At 46.1% G+C, this 25174-nt stretch overlaps 1 protein-coding gene across 1 annotated transcript in view; it reads right to left on the bottom strand.

Annotated features, from left to right (window-relative positions):
• Positions 1–300: 300 nt before the first annotated feature.
• Positions 301–25174, bottom strand: part of gli3 (GLI family zinc finger 3) — a 93806-nt gene continuing 68932 nt past the window's right edge. The window contains exons 6-15 of the mRNA XM_034572401.1: positions 23312–23473; positions 18478–18679; positions 16444–16663; positions 15305–15418; positions 13902–14042; positions 7357–7506; positions 7092–7256; positions 6429–6719; positions 5066–5465; positions 301–4496 (exon numbers count right to left, since the gene is read on the bottom strand). Of these exons, the coding sequence (XP_034428292.1) occupies positions 2128–4496; positions 5066–5465; positions 6429–6719; positions 7092–7256; positions 7357–7506; positions 13902–14042; positions 15305–15418; positions 16444–16663; positions 18478–18679; positions 23312–23473 (4214 nt within the window). The 3' untranslated portion in view covers positions 301–2127. The remainder of the gene's footprint in view (positions 4497–5065; positions 5466–6428; positions 6720–7091; positions 7257–7356; positions 7507–13901; positions 14043–15304; positions 15419–16443; positions 16664–18477; positions 18680–23311; positions 23474–25174) is intronic.

Raw genomic sequence — 25174 nt, 5'->3', positions numbered from 1 at the left:
AGGGTGACGAGTGTTTGAGTTTTACACATTAAAAACTACTTTGTTTATTTGAAATGAGGAAATTGTTGAAAAATATCTGAGCAAACTTCAAACCACATTTGTCTTGGCACAGTTTTTTTAAATAAAGTTTTTAATAAAGTTCACATGGTTGCATAAATGTGTTTCTGTGCAAAATTAAAAAAAGTTGTTCTAATTATTTTTTATTTTCCATCTTGGGTTAGTTAGTAAAAAAAAACACAGTTCAAACTGGAGCATTTCACATGATCAGACCAGCTTATAAAGAGGAAAAGAGACTTAAAATATAATTTCCGTTTTTATTAAAACCATACAAACATTTGTATTCAGTTATAAAAGAGCAAAGTGGCTCTTCTGGCGGAGGGGCAGCGCTGGGCACATGAAGCTCCGCTCTGAGCCAGATCTGTCTGGCCTCCGCCCAGGGCCTGGGAATCCCTGTGTTTTTAAAGTCAGTTCTTTACAGGCCCCAGGATACTCCCCCCATTTCCTCCGCTAAAACCTACAGAAAGAGTATTGTATTTACATATAATATATAAAAGCACAATAAATGTGAAAACTTGGAAAAAAAGAGAAAAAAAAAGCAAAATCAAAGAAAAGTAGAATGCATTCCGCAAATCTTAACTTTTCTGATATTCAGACTTTTCTTATATAAATGTTCTAAGAATTTTATCTTTTTTTTTCTCCAGGTCTCATGAGACACTTTACATGTTTCTTTTGTATTTTTTTCATAATTCACAATGGAAGATTGGCAGTGATCTCTCTCTTTACCGACAGGCAGATTACGTATAAGGCACATACCTCAGTGTAATTTCCTTCTTTCAAAGGAAATGATTTCTACTTTTTTTAAAAGATAAAAAAGAAAAACACCATCAATGCACGGCTACAAAATGACAAAGTAGTACCAAAGAACGATAAAACAACGTGTACCTCATTGTTTTGATGCTGAATAAAAGGTAAACTACTCGATATTCTGTGTCGCAGCCGCGTGCGACCGCAAGGCAAAACTAACACTGTTGACAAAGTCACTGCAATACTCGGTGGCAGTACACATTCTGAATTTAAGAGCTTTGGAGAAAACAATACGGATGATTTCCTGTGGAGCAAAAACACATCACTTTACAGCACTTATCATCAATGGGAGGAAAAATCCATGTGCTGCGGTCGTTAAGACAGATTAAAACCATAAAGTACTCGTATCAGTTCATGTCAGCAAACAGAAAAAGCACCAAGTGTCACCTTTGATCGTCGAGGAGGAAATGTCCATTTTCACATCAGCTCCAAACAACCGTGCAATCGAAAAAAAAACAACCCAGATTATCACAAACAATATAAAAACACTGTTATATACACTTGTGAGTACCTTACGCCATTTAGATATATCAAGGAGACGACTATCTACGGCGTCTTGAAATGTCGCGTCCAATTATTGGACTCGATACCGTCGGGACAAAAAACACCACTTGGTAGAAGTTGGTAGAAGCACTGAAACATTTACAGATTCACAAAAGCAACGTACAAACAAAAGGACAACAAATGTAAATATACCACTTCTTAAAACGTATGATATATAAAGTTTTTTCATCAGGGCCTGTTCATGTAATGACCCGTGTCTCACCTGCTAGATTTAGAGCTTCTGTACCTGTGGGGATCAGAACTGTAGATACTTGGCACATGGGCTCGTCTATGTACGTATTTAGACAGTGTTCAATGTTTAACCTTTAAACGCATGCATTTGTTTTAACCAACAGTGTGTACAGCAAAAACAGTGACAATACACGGAATACTGTTTTAAAGACGTGAGCTTTTGCTCCCCATCACATAGTAATACAAAGAGAAGGGCTTCCAAAAATAGCCTTCATTCCAGAAAAGGAATATAACTATTTAACTATACATAATTTTGACACATCCCATTTCTTTGCGGGATGACTTTTTCTTTTTTTTTTACAAAATAAATGAGTTTTGGCGTCTGCCTATTTCAGAACATTTTACGTACATAATAAAGTTCTCATAATTGCCACTTTTGTCTTCATCTTCACATACACCAGAGTTCTTCTCTTCCTTTTTTTTTTCCATTTTTCCGAACAGAGGAGAAAGCAGAGAGAGAGAGAGCAGCTACTGCATGATAGCCAGGAACTTGCTCTCCTCGGCCAGCGTGGTGAGGAGAGAGCTCATGTCCCCGATGGCCATGTTGTTGAGGCCAGGGGCGACACTGTGGAAGGTGGCGGACGCTCGAGGGGTGGTCAGGCGTGATGAGGTCCTGGACAGACCCTGAAAGATGGAGGGACTCAACACCCCCGACACCAAGCTGCCCTGATCGTAGCCATCCTCCAGCATGACACCAAAGTCCAGGCTCACCCCCTCGTCGAGCACACCAGGCACGTTGCCATCCACCGTGCTGGTCACCTGGTCTGCGCCAGGGGAGAGAAGAGCCGCCGAGTTGCCACTGCCGCCACCTTGCCTCGCTGACTCAGCCATGGAGTCCAGCAGGCACTGGTCCTCCAGGACAGGGAAGGAGGACGCCTTGTGATCCGCTGCTTCATAAGAGAGGCAGTCACCATTCACCTGCTCTAAGTATCCGTGGTCTGGGGCCTCCAGCTTCAGCCCAGATACCTGATGTGCCAGGGAACAGTGGTCCCCGTTCCTCTGCAGTTGTTGCTGCTGGTTGAGGCTTGCCTGGATTTCATTGGCGCTCTCGGCATTGAGGTACTGCTGGGTCCTGACCATGTTCCTGTAACTGTTCATCGGAGGGCGAGGGACATGGATCTGCCGACTGTGGTGAAGGGTGGCTCCCTGGGAGAGGCTGTGGAGGTTGTCCATGGAGCCCCTGTTAAGGTTGAGGTGGTTCCCAACCTGACAAGAGGTGCTGCTGTTGTGGTTCTGCTCGAAGTGGCTCTGTTTCGGAGGTCCAATAGAGACTTGCTGTTTGAAGCCCTGGAGAAGAGGCTCATCAACGGTCTCTGAGAAGTTCGGCCTACCAAAGATGTTGGCGGAGTTGTGACTAGTACCTCTCATGCAGGAGTTACGCTGATTCTCTAGCTTCACCGTCGGGCTGCAGTAAGCACTTTCGGGCTGATTTGCTTGAGAGCAGCTGTTCTGGAAATCAACGGGCACTTGCTGCTGAACTACCATGTTACCAAACCTACCAAAAGGTGCAGATACGTTATGTTCTGTGCCCGACCACCTTCCACACTGGGAGTGATGGTTTTGTGCCCTCTGAGGAGACCTGTCAGCACTACCGGAGCTCACTTCATTCCACTGAATGGGAAGCTTACTGGGGCTCTTCCTTTCTGCCATCTGCTGCTGCTGCTGGAGACTATGGCACCCAGGGAAGGCTAAATTCAACCCTGATGTCTGGATCTGTTCCATCTCCTCCGCAGATGGATGTGAGGCGTCCCTTTGGTTAGAAGCTATTTGGTCCTCGATGTGCATGTAGGAGCCGCCGTCCACCTGGGAGTGGAGATACTGCACAAGGTCATCTGGTAGCATATCCTCATCCTCAAGCAACAGGCCAGCCTCCCTGTCATCCTCCATGGCCAGGGCCTCTAAGGCTGCATGTTCTGCGATGCTGGGAGTGTACGGTGAGTGCTGCAGACCTCTCTGCAGGTTGCCCTCTGAGCGTGTGTAGTTCTGTAGGCTAAAGTTACGCGTTTCGGGCGTAGAATGATGAGACAGAGGGGGAAGAGGGTGGAGGTTGTTAAGGCTGTTGAAACGTTGCACCGGGGGCAGATTGCACATATCAGGAGCCTGCGTCCGGACTGGGTCGCTGGCCCTGCGGTTCCCATTCAGTGGCCCCTCACCAGGATAGAGGACCCTCCTCCTGTACCCTGCGTGTCCCGTGTACCCATTGGTGTACCCGTTGGTGCCATCGCCGCAGTGATGTGGCCGGACTAGAGGTGGCAAACAGTGGTTGCTCCCACCATCATCCATCATGGCCATGCGAGTCTTCAAGCTCATGCGCTCCATGTTGGGCAGAGGCGTGGGGGGTGGGCCACCAGTTGCCGCTGCATACTTGGCTTTCAGGTGGTAGTGCTGTGCTGGGGTTAAATTGAGCATCCCCCGTGAGCCAGCTCCTCCTCCTATGCCTACTCCTCCTACACCTCCACAGCCCCCAAATGAGAATAGCCCTCCACCCCCGCCTCCTACCCCACCTCCGTACTGGCTAGCCTCGCTGGACCGGCGGGAGGCATCAGTGGAGATGGGGTCGTAAGAGTCGGTGGAGCTGAGGTTGTGGAGGCGGCGGTGGTGGGTGCCTGCCATTGTGCCCTCATTTTGGGAAGCCTGGCTGGAGCGTCGGCTGGAGAAGCAGTGGGAGATGCCAGAGGAGCGTCGGCTGCTGCTCAGATAGGCCGAACTGGTCGCGCTGCCGCTGCTGTCACGCCGGTCCCGGAGCAAATTGAGCACTGTTAGCTCTGTGCTTCCCAGCTCAGCATGAATGGGTGGCTGAGGAGCAGACACCCCCGACTGCCTGCCCAGACAGGATCCTGATGAGAAACACAGAGAGGGAAAAAAAATGGAAATGAAGCCAACGTGCACATAGATAGAGAGAACAAGGAAATTATGTGGTAAAAAGGGAGATAACAGGAGGATGAGAGGGAAGAAGACGAATAAGTTACGTTCAAGTGCAGAGAGATCCCTGAAAACAGATGTTACCACAGACAACTGGCAGCACTTAGCCATGAAACATTGTTACATGCTCTTCCCCCTGATATGATACACAGCTTGATATGGGTTTGATACCATTTTCCAGCATAACATACATTTTAAGCCTTTGTTTTGCCCGAATGCTTCAGCCAAAAAAGACAAGATGGTGTTCTGGATAATTCGTTTTCCAAATGTCATGTTACACATATTTCCGGTGATGTGTAAATCTGGTGAGCAGGTGTTTTTTCACTGGAACATGCCCGCATGAGCTCTCTGTGTCAAATTGGCTACTATGAGCATTTTGTCAGGGCTGTGGGCCAAAGTAAAACTCTTCATACCCTCTTGGATCTCAGATTTAAGGATTTTCAAACCAAATCAAATTGAAAAAAGTTTTAAAAGTTAGTTTGACCCTTCCCCAGGATGTTGGGCAATGTGGAGCCTTTGGGGGGCGGTGTAGGGGACAGGGTCCCCAGCCTGGGCAGTGCTCCGTTCACTTGCTTCAGCCTCTCCATCTTGATGTGCTCCATCCAGCGCACGGGGCGGCCGACACTTCGCCTTGCCTGCAGGGTCAGCATGGCCGCGGTTGCCGTGGAGACTGTGGAGTCCATGATGGGGGCCCGCTCGCACTCGCACTCGCACTCCTCCTCTGCCACCTCTTCGTTGTCCTCTTTCTCCTCGTCCTCCTCCAGCCCCTCCCCTGGCGAGCGTCCGGCGCTCACAGCAAGCTGGACTCCACTGCAGGGATAGGTGCTGACGGGGGACTGGTCACTGCTGCATGTAGACTGACCGCCAGGGCTTGGCTGAGACGTCTGACGGACGCGATAAGAAAACGAAAGATTGGGAGAAGAGGGGAGAGAAAGAAAGAAACACAAAATGAGGATAATCATCTAGATTTGTAACACTGGGAAAGTTATATATACGGTGTCTTATGTCACAAACAATCATACAATGTAATGCTTTGAAGGATGCATTTCCTATGACGACAGAAAATGATAATTATTCATGTCTTACTCAGGAAAAACAAGGAGTTTGCTCAACACAGTTTTGTACATTACTGAGACATGAGTAATGCCTCCTCCTGTGATCCACTGGGGATGTTTGAAAAAATGCTCCTCAAGAGAAAATCATGTTTTGCGCAGTTTTCAGAGGTTCGACAAATAGGATAAAAGCCTCTTGTGAGACTGGCTGGTGCCTAATTAGGTTGTTTACTGAATCTGAGAAACTATGATGCACTGAGGAATAATGGAATCACTTTTTTTGGCATCAAGTGTCGGCAGTGTTTAAATGGTATTCGCCCTGTTTCCTATTGAGCGGATTTGGCTGCACAGTGGGGCCCTTGACGTTATCAGACATTTTTGAAATTGTTCACAGTCCAGAGAGAAATGCATCGACTTTTGTAGATTTTATGAATGTGAAGGATGAAGGAAACCTACGACGGCAACAAATCTTAATGGGCAAGTGGGTGAAAAGTGTCATGCAGATGTCAGAGGATGAGAAGAAGTGATAAAGAGACTAGACTTTACAAATGTGAAGGGACACCTATCTCACCTGATTACCCACTGTCCTTAGAAAGAAAGGGAGGAGCATGCCGAAGCATTGAACAGAAGAAAAGATTTACTCGTTAGAAGACGTCAGGGGTTAATGTGCATGCCTTCAGTGTTAACAGAAATACTCAGATTATTATGTAAAGAATTAGTTGTAAAAGTATTAAAGGAGATATTAATGTTAAAGGTTTGAGCGTCAGGAAGTAAATCGGATGAACGAAGTCTCACCATTGGCTTCTCTGTCTTGATGGACTTGACCTGCAGACAGTCATCTTGTTTTGAGGTAGCGTGGTTGTACTCCCTTTGGTCTGTGTACCCGCCTAGGGGCAGTTGCCCCGGCGACCGGCCCTGGCCGTTGCTCCCTGGCTCCCGTGGCTGGGGCGGAGGGCGCGGGTAATCTCCACGCTGTTTCTTGGTGACGTGCGCCTCCGGCCCGTGCACCGTCTTCACGTGCTTGCGCAAGGAGCTGGGGTCTGTGTAGCGCTTGGTGCAGCCGGGGATTTTGCACACGTACGGTTTCTGAAAATGAAAAGACGAAGAGGAGAGGATGAGGAGCATGCAAACATCAATCGAACAATTCCAGAAATCTGTCTGTGGAACACATGTTTTGATAACCACTCATCTTATCGGCTTCACACTTGACTATTGTTAAGGGCCCAAGGAAGTGCACTGTCGAATTTTGCGATTTGGACACATGATACGTTCAAAATTAATAAAATCTGGGTTCTGTGGACCTGCAGCTGGTCTTTATTTGCCGTGGCTCAAGTACTGCAGGTCACTTTTACAGTTTCAGAAAGAAAAGCTGCAACCAGCATCACACACAGGCCAAACCAACAGGCAGGTTTGGAACAGGCGCTGTATTAGTTTAAGTCTGAAGTTGTTCTTCATTACCTCATTGGAGTGTGTGCGATTCTGATGTTTTGCCCGATCGGAGGCGTTGGAAAAGGCCTTGTTGCAGCCCTCGTGCTCACACACATATGGTTTCTCTCCAGTGTGGGAGCGTAAGTGAGTCTTAAGGTTTTCCAGACGGGAGTAGGCCTTGCTGCAGCCCTCGAACTGCAGGGAGACAGAGCAGAGGAGCATCAGCAGGTTGATGTAAAACAGCTTTTTATCTGCAAATAAATTAAGTCCACTGCTCAAACAGGAGGATGCTTACTGTGCACTTGTGCGGCTTTTCCCCGGTATGCCTGCGCATGTGGACCACCAGCATGTACTGAGCCTTGAAGGGTTTCTGCTCTCGAGAGCATTCCTCCCACCGGCACACGAACTCTTTCTTTTCCCCGTGGATGTGGTCGTTGTTGATGTGCTAGAAAAGAAAGATAAGAAAAGTTAAACTCCTGCATCATTATAAGCTCTTTGCTGTGTTCATACACAAGAATGAGTGCAATGTAATTTGGCTTCAAACTGATGTTCAGCTCGAGGGAATTTGTTGCCCTGTATAAAGACAAATATGACGTTTTTTCCTGTTTTTTCAGTCCTTGTGGTTCTTTTAATTTAATCACATCTTTCTTAAATCTCTCCCCCTTTTTTTTTTCCTCCCTCGCTCTGCAGAGATTCTTCACAAAGGCCGAGGTAAAGAAGGCAGACTTGTGAGCCTCGCTGTCCGATCTGACCGGGATTTTCAAATAAAACCCTGTCACTTCGCATCACATCGGGGCCCTCGCCCCTCCATGACAAGTGCTGACAGTTGTGCTGCCGTGGCAACTTCCAATCTGAGGCTTAGGAGGCAGGGGAGGTGGGAGGGAGGTGCGGAGATAGGGCGAAAAAATCTAAAGTTCAGTCGAGGCGTCTGAAATGTGAGGGCTTTACAACTCCAGCCAAGCATTATATTTGTGCGCGCCACCTTTTCTCCCGTGCCGACCCCCTTTTCCTCCATCTTTCTTCTTCTTTTCTCGCAAACTGTCTCGTAAAACGGGGTAAATGGTGGATGTTACAGAGGAATGAGGGAGGTTGAAAAGGGAAAAAAAATACATCCAGACGTAGACCCCTCTGGGGATGGAGTCAACATCTGGCTCTCTTTCATAGACAACACTGTGTGGTGGCCTCTGAAGTGCCTCTCTGAGAGCAATTTAAACCCAGGGAGACAGACACAATATCCTGACCTAAAGAAACCGGTATTATTACATTCCTGAGCAGCGGAGAAGAATCTTTTTACCTCGGGGGTGAATGAAGAGGCAACAGGAGAGATGGAAGGGAGATAAACAGAGACTTGACTTTGACTGCTCTTAAATATCTGGGGGGAAACGTGCTTTCTGTGAGCACTTACTTGCAAGATTGTTGAGCTTTAAAACATGCAGCGGGGACCAAAGCCCATAAAGCATCCAGGGTCAGTTCCCCTCCAGGCACGACACTGCTCTCACAATCGCATCTTTGTACCTTCCCGCTGCCCTGCCCACCGGCCGGGTCACGACCCCACGTAGAACCGTGACCCTGGCATCCAGCAGAAACCGCCCTGCTTTTAATCTTCAAGACGTTTTGACCCGAGAGTCTCATCTAAGTACAAAACCGCCGCTCTCACCCCCCCCCCCCCCCCCCCCCCCCCCCCCCCCCCCCACCCCCCCCCCCCCCCCCCCCCCCCCCCCCCCCCCCCCCCCCCCCCCCCCCACCCCCCCCCCCCCCCCCCCCCCCCCCCCCCCCCCCCCGAGGTAGCACTAAAGGAGGAGAATCGACAAATGAGTCAGCGCAGTAACAACAGGGTGCGACAGCAAAAGCACAGAGTAATACTGACACTAATATATCCGCAAAGGACCGCCATTATTCTCGCTTGACATTTTTAATTCTAAAGTGACAAAACAAGACTAATTCCATGGGAAAATGATTGGGGACTGGATGACCACGGACATTAGTGAAGTTTCCCCAAGATTGATCTCCTCCCCACCTCGGCCGGAGCCTCAGAAAAACCTGACTCGTCCTCTCCCTCTCCGTGAGGGAATCCCTGTGGCAAGCGATCGGTCTGTTGTGAGCAGCGTTCAATATCCGCTGGCTGAGAGCGATGGGGAGAGCGCCGTGGTGCTGGATCACGCCGGTGGCTGGCACAACACGAGTTCACGCACGCAGTGTATGCGCACACAACACACACACACACACACACACACACACCACACACACAACACACACCACACACACACACACACACACACACAACACACACACACACACACACACACACACACACACACACACACACACACAGATGGATACACACACACACCCTGTTTGTACAAATGAAGGAGGTCGTTGACGGGTGTGATGCATGAGCCCCTGAGCTGACAGAGAGGGGGACAGACAGCACGGGGAGAGGGGCCGCCGAGAAACCTAATGGCATGATCTAATGGCAATTTTTATTGAATCAATAATCTCCATGCTGAGCAGACAGACCGTTGGCCGGCTAAATCGACAAACAGTGCTGATAGCGGCGCGCGGCAGGTTATTCATCTTCCCCCTGCCAGCTTATCGGCCAACAACTGTAAAAACGCCACCAAGATGGATTTAGGAGGGAGTCGCACGACAGGGAGCACCGGGCGACACGGACACAGGGGACACTGAAGACACACACACAAGACACCCACACAACACACACACACACACAAGACACACACACACACACACACACACACACACACACACACACACACACACACACACACACACACACACACACACACACAACACACACACACACACACACACACAACACACAGGTGCAGACACTGTTTTCTTGGTCCAGACCCTGCTGTTTAGGTGTATGGTAAAAACATCCATAAACATTAACAGCACTAAAAAAAAAACACAAAACTATTTTCTGCTTGTATTTGTATTTGTACATTTTCTAAAAAAAATAACTAAGTGCTTCTGATTTCAAATTATTTTCTGTCCCTCTCTGCCAGCATCCCTCTCCCTTCCTGTAATACACTGAATCCTATCTTTGTTGTTTTTTTTCGCTTTTATATCCCAGCATTTTCCCACTTCAGTATCCATCTCCGTGTCTCCTTATCAAACCTCTCTGGGACACAGCCCTCGTGCATTAGAATGCAAGCGTGCATGAAAAGAGGGCCTGTTTACAAGGCAATTTCACTAAGCTGTGGGACCCGCAACACCGTTTAGCTTTATCAAACACTGCCTAATAAATCATATGCTCTTTTGTGATGTCAGTTGCTGAAGTGCTTTGTGTAAAGAGAGGGGAAAAACAGCATGAAAAAGGCAAAGTAGGGAGGGAGGGAGCGAGGGAGGGAGGAAGTAAAAGGGGGAAAGATTGAGTGAGTGAGGGAAGGAAGGGGGGAGGATGAGAGTAAGTGCGTGAGCGAGCAGGGGGGGAGGGAGCTAGAATTGGCATGTGTAATTCAGCACAGTTTTTCATCTTAGAGTAAGATACTCGAGACAGATAAGGGGCCTAATCCTTCTCCTGATCAAAAAAAATCTGCATTTTACCAATTAAAGGCCTGCGCCAGCAGCCAGAGAGGGGGGCCGCCTTTAGACTGCACCCGCGTTTATCTCGCCGCAACACCGGGGAGGCACACAGCAGCCGCCTCAGCAAGGCTGCGTGCAGGGAGAGCCAGGACAAGGACATCACAACGCCACCTATTGAGATGACCTGGAACAGAACTGTAAGACTGCGGTGGGTCGAAAAAGGCCTGATGAGCTGTCAGAACACACACAGACAGACAGACCAACCCATAACACACCCCAGATGTCGTCTTCAACGTCCGCCAAAATCAGTCAGCTCACGATGACACGACACAACCTGGACTCTGAGTTTCCCTTATATAAGTGAACTGATGATTTATAGTAAAAAAATAAAATAAATTACTGCTTTTATGTTTTAATTCAAACTTTATCACCTTTCATGACACTGGACCTTATTATTTTTATCCCCTTATATCCAGTGACTCTACGGCCACTTCTTACCAAAAGAATGCTTCACCACACAGAGGACAACATGGCTCACTTGAACTTTTTCACCACACTGCAGTGGTGAAAATGCGTCGCTCCCTTGCAGGTTTTTCTGCAGCAAAGTATCCGTAATAGATCAATGGGAAAATACTAAAAGATTGTTGAGCGAGGCCATATTAGGGAATTATGAGAGTGTGGGGTTGGCCTCTCCGGCGACAAACCCCAGTGAAAAAAGCCCACTTCAGAAGAGAGACATTAAAGAAGCCACCAGGCCTTATCTTTAAAAGTGCTCCCTCCGAGGGGAAAGAGAGGAGGGAGAGAAAATGAAAGAGAAAATGAGAGAGAGAGAGAGAGAGGGAGGTTTGTACCCAAAAAAAAAAAAAAGGGGGGAAAAGCAAAAGAATGTGGAGCTGAGTGGAGAGGGAGATAGAGAGGTGCAGAGTTGAAATGTAATAAATGAAATAAATACAGCAAACTAAAATTGACACCCGCCTCGCTTTTGCTGACTGGGTAGCACAGATAAGTGAGCTAAATTGCACAGATCTGATGTTTATCTTATCGGCTGCACCGAGGGCGCTTAAACGCGGATGATAAAGGAACGCCGTGGCGTGTCATGGTGGGAGCATGTTTGAGGGTGTAAAAATATGCATCAAGAGCGCGGCAGGAGCGCTTTTGAACAAGGTGGTACGCGATGAGGGTGGCGTGCAGGCTTAATTCTAAAATTAGGCCAGCCACAAAGACAAAGGGGGATATTTGAATTAGAGATACTTCAAATACTTCAGAGAGCCTTGTTTTCACGACTGTCAACTCAACGCACATTGTTTTAACTACTGCAGAATGTGAGTCCGTGTTTAACTTTGTACTAAAGCGAAAAAAATGGCTACAACCAAGGAGAAACTCGCTTTAAAAAAAAAAGTCTTATCGTGTTTTTTCCCCCCGAAGCTATTTCAGAAGACAAGTACAGGGGGAAGGGACGCTCCATTGTTTGGTTATATGAAAATCCACCCCCCCCCCAAACCCCTCCCAGTGTGCGAGGAGAGCCACTGTGGTCCAAATACTGTACTTATCCTATTACTGAGGGGGGTGGGGGTGCGGAGAGATAAGAGCATTTTCTCGTCCGCTCTGCTGAATTAGAGGGCAGGGATTCTGTAGGCGAAGACTTTTTATTGGCGTCTCTCTGCATATCTGCATGTGCATAGAAAATGAGAAATACAATGCAAAAAAAAAAAAAAATCAGAAAGTCAAATGGCGCGGAATGAAACAATTCCAAGATGGAGAAATGGAAAACTAATAAGGATTTGGTTGCACGGCAATCTGATAATAATAAGTGCGGCTCTGCAAGGTTACAGGCCGGGTGTACGTGGAGGAATGAGAGGATGCGGCTTTGTTCGGACGGCCACCTGGTGCGACTACAGTAGAGGGAGGATGAGCTTTCCCCTCCATTAAGAAGCCATCCTCCCCCTCCTCTCCCACCACCTTAACTCATCCCGCCCCCTGAAACAGGGGCAAGAAGTTGTCAAGATCCTCAACCTTTGAGCCGAGCCCTTCAAACACGGGAGGCAGCCCATTCCGCGCTGAGGATATCAATTATAGATAGGGGTTACCACCGCAGCTGAGGATTGCAATGTCAAGACGGCAAGTAGACAGCTGTGGAGAGCTGAGGATCTTTCTATCAGATGTGTGGTGATGTGTGTTTCATGTATATATGTGTGTGTGTGTGTGTGTGTGTGTGTGTGTGTGTGCGCTCCGAGCATCCCTTGTTCACAGCATCATATTGGTGTATTTTCACCACCTCTCCAACTTCGGCTGACGGGGTGAGCGGTTCACAGGCCGACCAGAGAGCACAGCAGAGCTAATAGCGTCAGTGTAAGTAGCCATCGTGGGGGCGACACCACCATAATGTCATTAATATTTAGCTTAACAGTGAACCCTCGGGCGGAGTGTGATGAGAGCCATCCATCTCCCGGGCTGTGTGAGCCTTCTGATAAGAGTCCGGACGAAGGGCCGGTCCAGCGTCGTCCACAAAGCTCATGTCCCGACTCTGGGAGGCTTAACCCACCGAATCAGTTTGCGCCGTTCAGCTGTGAGATGTGCTCTGCAGCTTTTGAGCCCATTACCACCGTCCCCGCAACCAATCAGGAATCCGGAGCCTGTATCGGTGGATGTGTGCAGCTCTGACTCTGACCGCTGGCTGTCCATTGTGCAGAGAAGTGCAGCTGCTGTTGATGGTGCTGGGATGTTGCGAGTGTGAAAAACTCTCACAGCACAGAAAGCAAAACACACATTGACGGTTTGGTGTCGGAAGCTGCACCGGGGAGAGCGTTTCATGGAAGACTTCACCCGTCACGCAGCTGTAAACAACCTGTTGTGTCTCCCTGTTTCGGTAAAACCAGCTCCGGTCCTGGAGAATAACCGGGGTCGGGTGTGCACTTACAGTAAGAGATGAATCCAAAATAAAAGAGTTTAAAATTTTAAATATATTTAAATCCTGTACGTTTTAAAGCTGAACTTTAGGCCATAATTTATTTATTTTTATCTGCGCCAACAATAACCTGCTTTAAAAACTTCTCTATTTTCCAGTGCCTTTACGTTATCACCTAATCCTGAACCTTTAATAAGATATCACCTGTTTTTATAATTTGTGCTTTTATTCTGTTTTTATACTTTTTATTCAGTTTTTTTAATTTTCTATTTCTTCTTAATGTTATTTTTGCTCCTGATCTGTAATTTTAACCTTCTGATATTTGTGTTAAAACATTGAATGACCTCCGTGTATGATAATGCACAGTAGAAATAAATTGTGTTACTCACTTGTACGAGCTGCTCCTGTGTGTCGAACTCGCGGCAGCAGTTCTCCCAGTGGCAGTTTGTCTCGTAAACCAACTCTGGCTCCTGTTTGCTCTCGTCCTTGTCTCCTTCCTCCTTCACCAGGGTCATGCCATCAGGATGGTCCTGAAGAAGGGAAGGAAAAACAAAAAGGTTCAGCATGCAAGACACCAAGCAAAGTAATGTCAACTAGAAACGAAGCGCCAAGGCCGAACAGTCCTAAACATGATCGTCACGAGGAGGTTTCCATCAGTGTTTCTCTAGTTATTTAGCAGGATTACGTAAAAACTACTGAACCGATTTCCACGACCAAAGGAAGAACCCATACAACTTTTGGCGTGGACCTGGAGAAACGTACAAACACACTTCTGATTTATCATAAATCATAGTTAAGGAAAGTCCTGGAGACGCCTTTTACTCTGCAACCACAACAAAAAATGTAGAGCTAATCCCTCCATCAAGTTTGGTGGAAATCGGTTTAGTAGTTTCTGCGTAATCCTGCAAACAAATAAACCGACGGACAGGAATGGAGTGAAAACAACCTCGTTGGTGGAGTTAATAAACTGTCTGAAAACCGAGCTATGAGAGCTACAGGAAACTGGCTTCCTCTCCCCAATATCAGCACATCCAAATGTGCCATAAAAGTAATTTATTCACCGCGCAGCCACAGATGATTTGGTTCCAGGTCTCAGCCGCAGTGACCCCGTGAATCTGGCCTTGTTTGGCTGTCGGGGAGAAAGGTGTGGAGAGCGGAAATGTAGCGCTGAAAGCACCGCTCTGTATTTTTTTTGGGGGGGGGGGGGGGGGGGGGGGGTTGTTATATACGACGGGACCAGGCCCGAGCGTTTGAGGACTCTAACCCCCTCTTCCTGCTGTAGGTTGCTCTATTAGCCGGGACATATTTCACTGTCACAGTTAGCTGGCTGAGTAGCGCAGGGAGCTGGTGTGGGCTCGTACAGGAACGCAGCTTCCACCTCACACACCTCAGGCTGCGTCTGCCGCTGAATATCGACTCTAATAAGGTTTGGTGTTTTTTTTTTCTGCACATGCAAACACTTACTCTTTAATTTTTTTACAGCCACTTTAGTGTAAAAACAATTTCCTCGTAGTGTCCCAAAGATCAATGGATTGTTTTCAGTGGTAAGAGCAGGGAGAGAGAAACCAGCCGCAGCTACTGTAAATAAATACACACGGTATAAGCTCGTGTATTGTTGCAGCCATTTTGGCAGGTGACCAGTTGTTGTATGAGCTTCTTACTGTGGTGGAAAAGTATAAAAATAAACTGGTTAATTCTGGGATTACCAAACAACTAATTCTTGCCAGGTAGCTGCGAAATGTCTGTGGTACAATACATTTTATTTCTATTATTAAATGTAGACAACCCTCACCTGCACGCTCACTGCACCCGGGCTCGGCATCTCTTCCTCCGGCTTCATTTTGGAGCGCTTGTGGTGCATCGGGTCTCCGGTGCTGCTCACTGCAGATTCACTCGTGGGTTTCGTCTGCGGAAAAAACAGGAAAAAATATTTGTCAACTCACAACTTCATCATTTTGACTGTATAGTTTATTTTGTTTTTAATTTCCTGATGTTGTGTTTGTTTTATGGCATTATTAAAAATGCAAGAACCTCATAAGTCAATCAGCACCTTAATCAGCCGGACAAAACAACTGTAGCTGAACTATAATGATTCTTTATCCTCAGTCCCAGCCAGCAGCTTTACGCTAATTAAAAACTATGCAATTCACATTAGCTGCCCTAATCAGTGCAATTAAAACAAACTCATGAAACCATGACCTGACTTTGGCCCTGGTTTAAATTTGCCCTTGGGGGAGTTCTTGTTACACACAGAGTTCACTCTATTATAAAAAAGAGTTAACATGTGCATTTTAAAGTTATAAAAAAGGAAAAACAAGCTTTTCTTTTTGTTTCCTGGAAAAAACCTGATCGTTTTGCATCCCATAATGCAACGTGACATATTCACTCTGTTATTTTTCCTTAGACTCAGATGTGGCCCCAAAGCAATATTCTGTCAGTTCAGAGGGAGGAAAAGGCAATTTTGGTTCAGCCAATTTGAATGAGGCCTCATTTGTGATCACACAAAATTCAAGCAATGGGAACCAGTGGGGAAGAAGGTAATATAGACTGAATATTTACCTCAAACGTGGGCCCGCACATTGAGTAAGGGTTGAGGAAAGAGAGAAAAATCCCCTTTGGATCCATCCATCCATGTCAATATTCCCTCTCTATATCCCTGTTCTCTCTCTAGTGATTAATGGAGTCAGCAGTGGGATTCTATGCTAACAAGCCCCTTGTTGTTTGCTGCAGGCACATTCTGGGTCGTGCTCGGCAGTACGAAAAAAACAAGAGACAACACAAGTAGGAGGAAACTCCCAGGAGATGCGCGCGTGGAGGGGGGGTCCTGCCTGTACGCCGCGTTAGCTCGCTGCACTTTTCCGAGATGTGGTTGGCATGCGACGCCGCTATCTATTACCTGTGATGATGAATCGCACAGGCCGACGTGCTCACCTGCGAGGAGTCGTTGGAGATGGCTGAGCGCTCGCTAGCACTCAGCCCGGAGGGAGGGATGCCAGGTACGGGCCTCTGGGTGGCGAAGGCTGGCGTCGGATGCATGAGGGGCGGGCTGTGGCCGAACGCAGATCCCACGAGGCCCGGTTGGCGGCCGAGCAGTTGCTGGTGCACGTGCAAAGCCACCGGGGTCGGAGGGTAGGCGAAGCTTAACGCTGGGCTGGAGAGAGAAGAGAAAGGGAAAATTGGATGAAAAATAATCGTAAAAAACTTCACTAAAATATCAGTTGCGAAGGAAACGAGGCAAAACAAGTGGAAAGACAGTGAATAAATGGATTGTTCTGGATAGCTCCGCATCCCTGAGGACAATCTGACAGGAGATGGTGTGGTAATGCTGGAACCACGGGGCTGCCGGCAAATCCCTGCCAATGAATGTTCAGCTTGTTAACACACTGTGAATTATCATGTGGTCTGTGTAAGGCAGTATGTCATACTTCCACTGGGCAAATGATACAGATGATAAACAATCTGGAGTGTGTCGCACGGCCTTGTAAATAAGGCAGAGTGATCTTCCTGTTTCCTCAGTTTATTTACCCTCATCCTGAGCCGAGTTTGTTTAAACTGAAACTCCTCTGGGCTCCGTACAACCACAGGTGAACCGCCACATAAACACAGATCTGTGTGGCTCGGGGAGCAGCGGCCTCCATTCATCCCGACCCCCTGACGCCTCGCTCCCTCGCCGCGACCCATATGTCTGCCGATCTTATTATGAGCCGAGTGGAAATCAATGGGCCGCGACACATTTGGGGGCCCATCCGCTTGTCATATCACTCATCACTCTGTTGGCTCTGGTTATTTGGGTCCTGTCACCGGGACAGTGGCTGAGCACACAGCGTGATTGATCAGGTTCTTCTTACAGATCGCTGATCAATGGCTGTGGGTGGGGCAATGGATCTTTCCTTCCCCCCCCCCCCCTCTCTCTCTCTCTTCTTCTCTTTCGCTTCCCTTCGCTCGCCTGCGGCTCCAGGGCGTGATGTATGTGACGTTCCCGTGAGGGGCACCGGATGACTGACACGAGCCGCCGGGGAGGCCGGCTGACTCGCTGGCTGGGAGATCGTCACCGACATGAGGGTTTGACACGGACGATACACACATACACTTAATGGCTCCGACACCTTTTCTCTCACGCACATTCTGCAGAATTCACTGAGACTGCATTATCATACAGTTATTTAGGTGACATCCAGATGGAGTGTGTGTTTGATGGAAAAATAACGACCAATGATATTGGAAAACCATTTACAACATTATTCGCCCCAGGGAGATCCTGCTGGTGGACGTATTATTGGCACATGTGAGTCCCTGAATGAACACCTCAGTCAATAAAAGCTCCTGAAAGACATCCTGACAGTTACTTGTTTATAATACTTAAAATCGGGACACTCAGAATGGGCAGATTTAAATAAATGAATTGGTTAAATCAGGATTTTGAGCTCCTATTGTTGGTCGAGCACCAGAAACAATGGATCCTTTAATTTCTGATAATTCAACCTGATTGTGTCGTTCATTAGACCACCATTACCCATTACCCAGAGTAATAAACTATACAATTACATTAACATAGTTAGTTGTCTTCATCAACGATAAGCCTTCATCTGGGCCTAACCTGGGCCACGTGCTGGGCCCCCCCCCCCGTTTCAGACCCATTTCTTTCAGCTCGGCCGCCACATCTCAGTCTAAGGTTTGTGGTTCTGGTCCATTCCGAGGAAAAAGCCCGAGCCACTGAATGTGCCAGCGGCTGATCTGATCTCTCGCACCAAACTCGGGCTCTTAACCTTTTTTTTTTTTTATGATCTTAAATTGAGATTTTTTAGGCCAGAAGAAGTGCAATATTTTCAATAATGTTTAAGAATCAGTTGCTTATAATATGCTGAATAAAACTGACTTTTCTGCAACAGCTTGTCTACACGGACAGGAAGGATCACTCGGTATGAATAATTTCTGGCTATGATCATATTCAGATCAGTGTGCTACCTGATGGTTCCTGCAGAGAGGTGACCGTAGGAGCCGCTGGTGGAGGAGCTGGAGCGCGAGTTGTTCAGCATAGTGACGAGCGAGTTGGGGGAGTTGCGAATCATGGTCTGCAGGTCGAAGCTGTGCTCGGAGAGGGGCGAGATGGGCAGGGGGCGCTTCCTGCTGGGCCGTGATGGCAGCCTCGGGCTCGAGAAGCGAGAGTCTGCAGGATGAGGAGAGAAGAGAACATTTTTTTTAGAGTCAGTTACAGGAGGATTGGCTGCCAAGTGGCTGCTGCTGTGGAAGTGAAAGGTTAAAATGTCCAATAAATGAGCCCTTATCTGCTCCCTCGTGCCATCAGCTGCATTCATACAAATGAGCTACAGTTTCTACGTGATTTTCTGAGCGACTCCATCCAAACTTTAACCTAATCTAACCCGAGCGGGTGACATTTTTGTCAATCATCAGACAAAAGGCTCGTCTGAATGCGTGTTCGGCTGTCACTTGATGCACTGCTTGCATTTCATCCGAGAGAAAACATGCCTTTTATTTTGGAGGAATGCTCTGACTGTGTATGGTAATATTTAATCAAGTCCAATTTGACTCGTTATTCAAATGCAATCAGTGTTGACTGGAAATACTCAAAAGGGGGTTTGAAAAGGTAAAAGGCGGAAACAGCACAACCATTCTCTGTGCACATACAATGAGCCACGGGTGGAGATTAACACATGACTTTTGTTGTCTTTTCACATGGAGATGTCACAAACAAGACAGGGGAAAACAGAGGGAGATGGAAGGAGGGAGGGGGGTGAAGCGCTGAGGGGATGTCGTGCTTTGTGCATGAACTGACACAAGGACTTTGTGACTCAAGACTTGGAAATAAAACATTTTGAGTTATTTCATAAAGGCAGACAAAACCAGCTTTACGCAGCCCCGATAACCCCCCTCCATATTTACGTCCCCCACAATCCATCCATCTCCCAAACGTAAATGCTCCATCTCTCGTTTGACACATCCAACGATTACGGAACGCTCCATTCACATGGTAATCAGAGTGTGCGGATGTGGAAGTGTGTGTGTGTGGATGTTTCTGTGGTGTTCTGGAAAAACGCAGGCCTGAGTTCCAACTACAGCGTGAGGCTGTTTGGAGAGCGACACCTCCTTTACATTGTCATTGTATGGAAAAATCTGTCTCTTATAGGGAAGGGGGTGTTGGGAAGGAGGCAAACACGAACACATACAAATCCCTGAGCACACACAATCATTTAGTTAGTCATGTGATGTCTGATTTGTCAGCTCAAATATTCATCCTCCTATTTCAGACAAATCCAGTATGTTTAAATTTCTTTAAAAATCCACATGAGTGTGAGAGACGGGCTCCATTTGTGGGGAATTAGGAGAGGCAGTTTATTGCAGGGCCGCCGTCCCACCACTGCAAAGCCTCATGGGAGTGGTATTTATTAATGCACAGCCCCAATGATAAATCGGCCAACTGGGGGAGACAGAGAGAGGAGCGTCCTGGATCGTAGCAGGACTGTCCCTCTAATTTCCTCTTGATTTATGGACGCGATGGCTGGTTAGGCGGCGCGTCATTAATTCTCATGGCCAGGGAGGGTTCAGACGAGGCAGAATGACGGTTTTGGTGATACACGCCGTGTCCAAAACGGGGGTTGAACCCTCGCAGACACACCTGGGGGCCACCTGGGGGCCACCTGAGAAGGAGGCTAACGCAAAGGAGGGCTGCAGTGGAATATAAGACAGCACAGAACTTTTTTCTTTGTGAAATATAAAGAGAAATCATTATTCTGGACATAAAAAATGAAATAATAAAATAATAAAGAGAATGCCTTACTGAACAGCTTCTATTATTTAATATTTACACAGTGAAATAATCACTTTAACACATAAATCCGCAATTTAGCATTAATAAGCAGTACATACATATTTAATATAAAGGGTAAAATATCATTTTGGATGCAAAAAACTGTATTTAACTAGTTAAACTGTTTATCATATTGATATTAAATTTTTTAAATATATTAATATTAACATATCTGTATCCATTCATATTTTATAATAATGATATTTTATAGTATTAATTTATAATATTGTATCATATATTTAATTATAATTTGTATATTTATACTATTATAAATTAGTATGTTTATTTTATTAAGTTGTCTTTCATCATCTGTTGTGAAACCACAAGAGGAGTCACAGTAACATGTATTCACATTTCAATGTGTTATGAACCATTTTGATTATATACTGTTTAGAAATGCTAAATATGGAGAATTAAAGTAAAGTAAATTAAATTAAAATGTATTTGTATAGCTGCAAATCATAAATTATTTCAAAATACTTTAAAAGTAAAGTTAAGTGGTAGCATATAATAAATTGCTAAGATTATTCAAGTTATATACAACAGTTCTAGTGTTTTAAATGCTTCTATTTTATTAAAATAAATAAAATATCATTAAAAAACAGCAACACAACACATTAACATACTAGACAGGGAGATTTAAATTATCTAATAACGACCAGTAAAGACTCCAGTGTTGTGATCTATAAGAGCTGTGGCACTAATTAGTCAGTAAGAACATAGACAATAGGCCATTAAAGCACAGATATAATGGACAGGCCCAGTGTTTCATTAGCACAGCTTTCTCTGAAGCTAATTACACTGATGTGAAACAGACTCAAATAGCCGCAGTAGCGTTGTAGCCCAGATTATCAGTGAAAGCCTCATGATGGACTCTGCTCTTTGTATGTTTTCTTACTGAAATCCAACAAAGCTTTAAAGTGTTAATTTCTCAGGCGCTGGAACACACATTGTTGAAACGTGATGAGTTATTACCGGCAATGATCACAGGCATTTTTTTAAGTGAGGAGCGCCGCATCTCCACTTAAATTTGGTCCTAATTGTTTTGTTTCAGTCTATTAATCTTAAAATGTGACACAGAAGAAAGGATTTCTCCCGTGATGAATGGTGGGACATTCCAATTCCCACTTAATAGCAATTAATTTTCTGATACCCGCACAAGTTTGGCTAGTTTTAATTAGTTTGTTCTCAGGAACAGGGGGAACTTCACCCCAGATTTCCATGAAAGCGGCGTCTGCCTGACTAAATACATTCTCATCAAAGGAAGCAGGGGTGACACTGTCCGACCTTTCTAAGATTCAGTGTGCGTTTAATTTCCTATTTACACTTTAAAATAACTCATTAGCATAAGTCCTCTGCACAGTCCTGAGCCCGAGACAATAACTCATTTAAATAATGTCGGAGTAATAGTTGCAGGTCCTTCCTTGTCTTAGTTGAGCTGTGATTTGATCTATAAATAGTGCAAGAAGGTGTATCGTACAAATGCATTTTAAGGGGTTGAATTCCCTCAGGGGCCACCCATGCTATAATGTGCAGGGAAGCACTCACAACACTTTAAAGTGCAGTCCCAGTAGGTAAGGATGTGGTAGGTGTCTTTTCACCTGCCAGACTAAATTTAGATTTTAACTGCTAATAAACATAGTTTCAATGACTAGTATTGTTATGTTTTTTGGTCATCAAACCTTTATTGATAGGACAGAGTTTGAGCATGACAGAGGGAAAGAGAACAGGGAAGACACGTAATATAATAGCCCCAGAGTTCAAATAAACACATAGTATTAAAACCCATGCAGTAAAAATATATATAGCGGTAGAAATCCTCCTTACTTTATAACTTTTCCATAGTTTGGTTGAAAAAACATCTGTATGTGTTTCATTTATCTGATTGGTGCTTTCACAAGAGTCCATCCCATTTCTAACAATACGATTGGTTAAGGGGCGGGACTAACAAAGAGAGGAGCGGGAGTTTGAGTGCTGTATCCGGGGGAAGTAGCTACGTTAGCGCCCTCTGCTAATGGAGCTAGCAGCTTCCAAAGTAAGACAGATATGGAGATTTTAGTCACTAAAGTAGCCTGACTCACGTGTAAATAGTGTGTTATAAAGCTGTTAAGTGCTTTTTCACTGTTCTATCGTATTATTAACGAGCTAAGCACAACTCTTTGAGCAGTTATTCTTCCGCGTAGCCGTCGGTTAGCATCTCTCCTAGCTTGGTGCTAATGTAGCCACCAGCTTCTGAAGTGAACCAGATATGAAGATTTATGTGTGTTATTGTGTTTCGTGAGCTAAGCACAACTCTGAGCTGTGTAGCCGTCAGTTAGCATCTCTGTTAGCGTGGTGCTAACGGTCGAGCGCCACCAGACAGCGGACCGCGTGACCAGGAAAGCGCGGCTGCACCTCTGGTTACCAGGGAGACCCCAGATCTTCTTCATGACCATTAGGACCGAGGAGGACAGTTTTGTTTTGTGGTGAGGACGCAACAAGGACTTTCTTTTCTTCAATGCTTGGGACAATGTTTGGACAAAGTGAGGAGACTGTCATTGAAATGTGCGTCCTGGGTGAGTAACCTACTGCTGCTCAGTGAGTGAAGACATTCTGCTTTGAGGTACCACACGCACGCTATTCAGTCTTCGTAAAGGTAAAAGGTCGGCTCTTACTTGTCTTGAGTCAGAAAAATAAGGGATTAAACTTTCCTTGATTGATTTTGATGTATTAATTGAAACTTTATTGTCACTGAGCTGCAAACTGCTGTTTTCCTCAGTTAATGAAAACCTGACACTTGCATCTTTAAGTGCTCCCATGATCATGAAATACCTCAGACTGTGGCCTACTGACTGTGGGTCAGTTCTGGAACTCATGTCATACTATATGATATATTTAGGAGAATCCATAGTGTGAACCTGTCGTTCTGTCTCCTAGGAGACTTAAAACATGTGTGGTCATGTCCTACGTCGTGTGTGATCAGTGCAGACTTACTCTCCATCGCCTGCAGGTATTCCATGTGCAGGGCACTGGCGCTGGCAGCGCCGGCTGTGGACGCCACTGAAGGGAGCAGGTCGGTTGTGTACGGGCTACGGTGGCCCGCCAGCAGGGCCATGTGTTGGTAGTACTCAGCTGTGGTCAGGCCTGTGTGAGGGGCTGGAGAGAGAGAGAGAACATTCAGGTCAGCCCAGAGGAAACAGGTTAACCACAAGTGGGAGTGACTGATTAGGGTTTGCATGGCAAGAAAACGTTAAAGGAAATGATGGATAGAGAGGAGGTGTAAGAAGAAACGGGAAGAAGGGAGGGAAGAGGAACAACAGAGGGAGGAAAATGATTGGGTAGTGAGAAAAACCTGACAGGGAGAGCACCTGCACCGCCTTATAAACCTGCATTCATTTACATTAGATGATAATCAGCTCAGCAGAACAGTAATGAGCACATTAGCAACACCATCAAGTTAAGCAAAACAGCTGCACAGGGAGCTTCACCTGAAGTGGAGAGCCTCACTGGGGATTAGCAGGATGCTTGCTCAGAGATTACAGTTAGTATTTGATTGATGCATTCACGCCGAGCACGGCAGAACCGATCGTCTTACAATACGATTCTTAAACAGCCTTTTCTCTTCCTCTCACTTCCTTGATATTTTGGAAAGGGTGCCCATGTGTGTGTATATACAGTACGTATATGTGTGTGTGTGTGTGGTAAGAGTATGTGGGCTGACACATCTTTTGCCAGAGATGGTGTTTGTGTGTTGTACACATCGGGGCTGCAGCCTGCAGATATGCAACCTGCTCCTCGACGCTGCTCCTTCAAACTCCAAAAGGAAAACAAAAGGCCTAAATCTGCCCAGATATATCTGCATACATAAAGACAAAGTGAACCATTCTGTCGCCACTTCATCTCCCCTCTCTCTTTCTCAAAATGCCTCTCTTTTCCAAGTCATTCCCTTAGTTATAGAGTGCTGTAAGTCCTTGAACCGCAGCCTAAAAATAAACATCTGGCGGTGGGCTTCCTTATGCAAATATTCTAAGAAAGAGAGAGAGAGGGAAAAGACTAACACTGTGGTTTTTGGATGCAAATATGGAATCGGTTCAGACCCACAGAGTGCAGCAGTTCTTCTTCCCCCCATTTGAAGAAATAAAGAGAAAATAAATGAAGAAACACTGTATGAGGGGATTTCCTCTTAAGGCTGGCCTGTATGCCTGCAATATGCATCATGATTGGTTGAATGAATGTAAGAAAAAAAATGTCTAAATTAATTCGATCTGGGTATTATGTCTTCACTGGAAGGAGGGAGCATCTTAATTGTCTCCTCGGTTCCGCCTTAGCTTTGCTTTTGCATTCAGCCATAATGTGGCCCTTTCAGTATCCACGCACAGAAAAGGGCTTTGCGGAATTTTTAAATCAGAAACGCTGGCATCCGAGTGCGATCCTGGGGGCACAGAAAAAAAACAAACAGGGGGGAGTGGGTGAAGGCTGTCAGTGTGGCACTCGACGTGGAGAAGAGACGTGCCTCAGGACTTGGTGAACCACCAGGTGCTCCTTTGGCACAACAATAGGATCAGGGGCGAGACTATACCTCTGAACCCCGTCGCACACAGAAAAGAGGAGTACTGTGAGGGAGGAGCAGAAAAAAAAGACGTGAAAAGCAAATGTGTGGCAGCAAGAGGGTGGCACTAAATCCCACCCACTTTAAATCTCCATTAGATTGTGTTAATTAATTCATCATTATTCAAATGTACTTTTTGGTTGGAGAAAAAAAAAAAAAACCTTTGCATATTGAAGAAGGAGGCTCCCTGTAAGCGTGGTGATATACTAACAACACAAAAGCTGATGGGTTAATTAATCACCGGATTG

This window comes from Hippoglossus hippoglossus, chromosome 20 (assembly GCF_009819705.1).
Source record: "Hippoglossus hippoglossus isolate fHipHip1 chromosome 20, fHipHip1.pri, whole genome shotgun sequence".
Classification (NCBI taxonomy): Eukaryota; Metazoa; Chordata; class Actinopteri; order Pleuronectiformes; family Pleuronectidae; genus Hippoglossus; species Hippoglossus hippoglossus.
The sequence above is the reverse complement of the archived record's forward strand: the minus strand, read 5'-3'. Positions and strand labels throughout refer to the sequence as shown.